This window comes from Vombatus ursinus, unplaced genomic scaffold (genome assembly GCF_900497805.2).
Source record: "Vombatus ursinus unplaced genomic scaffold, bare-nosed wombat genome assembly UNPS02014175.1, whole genome shotgun sequence".
NCBI lineage: Eukaryota > Metazoa > Chordata > Mammalia > Diprotodontia > Vombatidae > Vombatus > Vombatus ursinus.
This window is the reverse complement of record NW_020953953.1, coordinates 986097-989898: the sequence shown is the minus strand read 5'-3', so window position 1 is coordinate 989898 and position 3802 is coordinate 986097. Positions and strand designations below refer to the sequence as shown.

Genomic DNA, 3802 nt, shown 5'->3' with positions numbered 1-3802 from the left:
CCCCTCACTGCTCCAGGGTGCCCTGTGCAGACCTCCAGGTCCCCCCTCCTGCCTGTCTGGGCTTTCTCGGGCTCAGCTGCCATGGTGGCACTGGCATTGCCAGACAGCTGTGCTGATGGGATGGGTGGGGGCTCTCAGCCAATGAACAGATCCTGCCTCTGTGTTGCCATGGATATGAGTCCTCTTGAAATCCCCGCACCCCCAATGGAGTCAGGGTCCTGGACGCCTCCCAGCCGTGAGCTCCACGTCCCTTCTTCCTCAGGAACTACATCCCAAAGGGTCATTCTCTTCATTCCCTGGGGATGAGGGGCAGGGCTGGGGCAGGGTCTGCCCTGGGCTCAGATCCTGCAGGGCACTCCTGGGAGGGGACCGACCCACAACAAAATGACACCGGGTCTCTCAGCCCTCCAAGGCTGGCCCTGACCCATTCTCATTTCTCTGAGCCTCTGTTTTTGGCAACACGGAGTGCTTGGCCTCCATAGTAAGGTTTGCAAAGCACTTGGGATAGGTCTTCTCATTTGAGCCTCAAGATAAGCCATGAGGTATTGTTATCCCAGTTTTACTGATGAGGAAACTGAGGCTCAGAGCAATTAAGTCACTGGCCTAGGCTCACAGAGCTAGTTAACATCAAACGCAGGATTTGAACCCAGGTCTTCTGGGTCCAAGTCCAGCTCTCTCATCTACTGTACGACTTCCTAAAGGTCACTCTTTAAGGTTGTTTTATGACTGGAAAAGTCCCTTTCCGGGCCTCTGAAAACACGAGCCAGGAGTTTTGGAGAGCTTTGGGGATGCTGAATGGCCCTCGTGGCTTTGCCTTCATGGGAGCCTCCCTACCGGCGTGGGTGGGAAGCTCCCACTTCCTTATTACTTGAGCCCTCTCTCCCTCCAGGCTGTGGGAAGAGACTCTGTAAGGGGAATCCTCAAGAGAAAGGGCCCCAACCTAGAGCCCTGCAAGCTGCCCCCTCCCCTCAGGACCAGACAAAGTCACCAAGGCAAGATGCGAGGAGAAGGGCTTCTGGAGAGGGGCCAGCAAGCCCTTGTGTCCCCCCTGCCCCTCAGAAAGATCTTGTGGCTGCCACCATCCCATCTGTACAGCGCCAGCTCCCCCCCACCAAAGGGGGCAAAGGGAAAGCCCAGCAGAGACCTCTCCCCAATGAGGGAGGGGCTCCTCGCTGCTTGGAAGAGAAGAGCCCCTGGAAAGACCTCCCCGCTCTGACCAAGGGACCCAAACAGTACAGATGCAGGGACTGTGGGAAAAGCTTCCACTGCAAATCCCCACTCGTCCGCCACCAGAGAACGCACACGGGAGAAAAACCGTTTAAATGTCCCGACTGCGGGAAAGACTTTAGCCAGAGGTCCAACCTGAACATCCACCAGAGAGTGCACACCGGGGAGAAGCCCTACACCTGTGCTGACTGTGGGAAAGGCTTCAGCCACCAGACCACGCTGCGCATCCACCGGCGGACCCACATGAAGGAGAAGCCCTACACATGTACAGAGTGCGGCAAAGGCTTCAGCCAGACGTCCCACCTGCACGTCCATCAGCGCGTCCACACGGGCGAAAAGCCCTACAAGTGTCTCGTCTGTGGGAAAGGCTTCAAGCAGAGCTCCAACCTGCAGGTGCATCAGAAAGTCCACCGGGGAGCAGTGTGCTCTGCTCGCCCAGAGTGATGCCCAAGAGCGCCAAGGCTCTCTGCCTCATCCATCCATCCATCCATTCATTCATTCATTCATTCAGCAGTCCTTCCTAAAAACCTGCTGACTGTTGAGTTCTGTCATGTCATGAAGACAAAGAGAAATGTACCACAGGCCTTCCTCTGAACAAGATTATAGTCTAAGGGTGGAGGGGAGAAAGGGGCGCGGAAAAGAGGCCATGTGCTTTACCATAAAGAGTGTTGTATTTTGGGTTAGAGGACCCAGCTCAGCAGCCTCCTTCCTGGGTCATCCCTCAACCACATCATGCATTTCTCTGGTCCTCCCTCAGTCTCCTCTACAAAATGAGGGTGCTGGGCAGGACAACAGTGGGTCCAGGTGGAAGGAAGGAGTCCTGGCTTTGAAGCTGGACGACCCCACCTAGAATCTCAGTCTGCTGTGTACTTACTTCACTTCTCTGGCCCTCGGGGTCTCTTCTGTAAAAAGTAAGGCCTTGGTCCCAGCTACTGGGTTAAGTGCTCACTGTGCCACAAAAACGGCTTGAAAACTTGGTAAGCAGTCTGGCAGAGAACAGGCCTAGATCAACATCTCCCACCACAGAGTGAGAGAAGTTGCAAATAAATACACAACCTAGACATAAAAAATGGCAATGGTCAAATTAGGCACTCATCCTATAGATATCCTATAGATAGGGGAAGATGTTCACAACCCAAAATGGACAATCTTGACAATATAGAGATGCCTTTGTACAAAGAAAGCTTGTGTAAGTTAAAATCAGACAGGAAGCAGGGAACTGGGGGGAAATCTCTGCGGCAGTTCCCTCTGATAAAGGTCTCATTTCCAAGAAATATGAGGAACTTATTAAAATTTATATTAAAGTATTTGAACAGGGAGTTCTCAAAAAAAAAGAAGTCTAAGCTATCAACAAATAAAAATGCTTCCAATCACTAATGTTTAAATAACAAATTAAAGCAATTTGGTCTCTACCTCATACCCATCAAAGGTGACAAAAGAGGAGAATGACCAATGTTGGAGAGGCTGTGGAAAAACAGGCACCCCAATGCAGTGTTGATGGAGCTGTGATCACTCACAGTCTGGCCATTCTAGAAAGCCGCTTGGACCTTTGCCTACCTAAGAGTCATCAAACTCTGTGTATTCTTTGTCAGCAATGCTAGCCCCCAGCCCCCCAAGATCAAAGAAAGGAAAAAGACCCACATATGTATGTGTATATATATATATATACACATATATACATATAGTATGTTTATATGTATGCATATATCCATACACACACGCAAGAAAATGTGGTAGCTTTTCCTGTAGTAGCAAAAAAACAAACCCCAAACCCTGGAAACTATAAGGTGGTGCCCACCTGTGGGGAATGGCCAAATAAATGATCATATGTGAATATAATGCAATATTATTTTGCCACATAAAATGATTAAATGGACAAATTTATAGGAAACTGTGAAGATCTTTCTGGACTAATGTACTGTCCAGTGAAGTGAGCAATTTGTAGGATTCCAGCATTATGAAGAGAGACAACGTAAGACTGAAGAATTCTGAGGTGGTGACAGAGCAGGAGTGCCGAGGACCAATAATGAAGCATGTTTCCCGCCTCTTAATAGAGAGGTGATGGACTCTAAATGACACGTACGTTTTGGACATGGACAATAGGAATTTGCTTTGCTTGACTATGCATATTTGTTGCAAGGATTTTGATTTTCTTTGTCGTTCATTTGGGAGTGGGAGAGAGAAAATAAATGCTTTAAACTGGAAAAAATAAAAATTGAAAAAAATTTTTGTGGTTGGACTCCAAGCTCTAAGATCTTTTATCATAGGATTAGGAGTTTTGTCAGGTCCCTTCCTGCTATTAATGAAATGTGAGAGTGAGGTAAATGCAAGTGTGAGGTCCGGTCGAAGGCCTATGGAACATCAGAGGAGGCAGCTCTCACTCTGTGATGGGGGGTGAGGAATCAAGGAAGGCTTTGGGGAGGAGGTGGCCCCTGAGCAAGGCTCAGAAGAGAAGGGCTTTACCAGATGAAGAGCTTTCTAGCCATGGAAGGTGAGATGAACAGAGGAGAGACAGAGAGGAGAAATAAAGCTCAGAGGTTAGGCCGCTTTGGCCAGAACGTAGAATGTGCCAAGA

At 49.2% G+C, this 3802-nt stretch overlaps 1 protein-coding gene across 3 annotated transcripts in view; it reads left to right on the top strand.

The window, feature by feature from the left end:
- Positions 1-2549, top strand: part of LOC114041546 (zinc finger and SCAN domain-containing protein 22-like) — a 10703-nt gene extending 8154 nt beyond the window's left edge. For all 3 annotated transcript variants that reach the window (XM_027860059.1, XM_027860056.1, XM_027860057.1), the window contains exon 6: positions 890-2549. In XM_027860059.1, coding sequence (XP_027715860.1) covers positions 890-1671 — 782 coding nt within the window. In that variant the 3' untranslated portion in view covers positions 1672-2549. The remainder of the gene's footprint in view (positions 1-889) is intronic.
- Positions 2550-3802: the final 1253 nt, after the last annotated feature.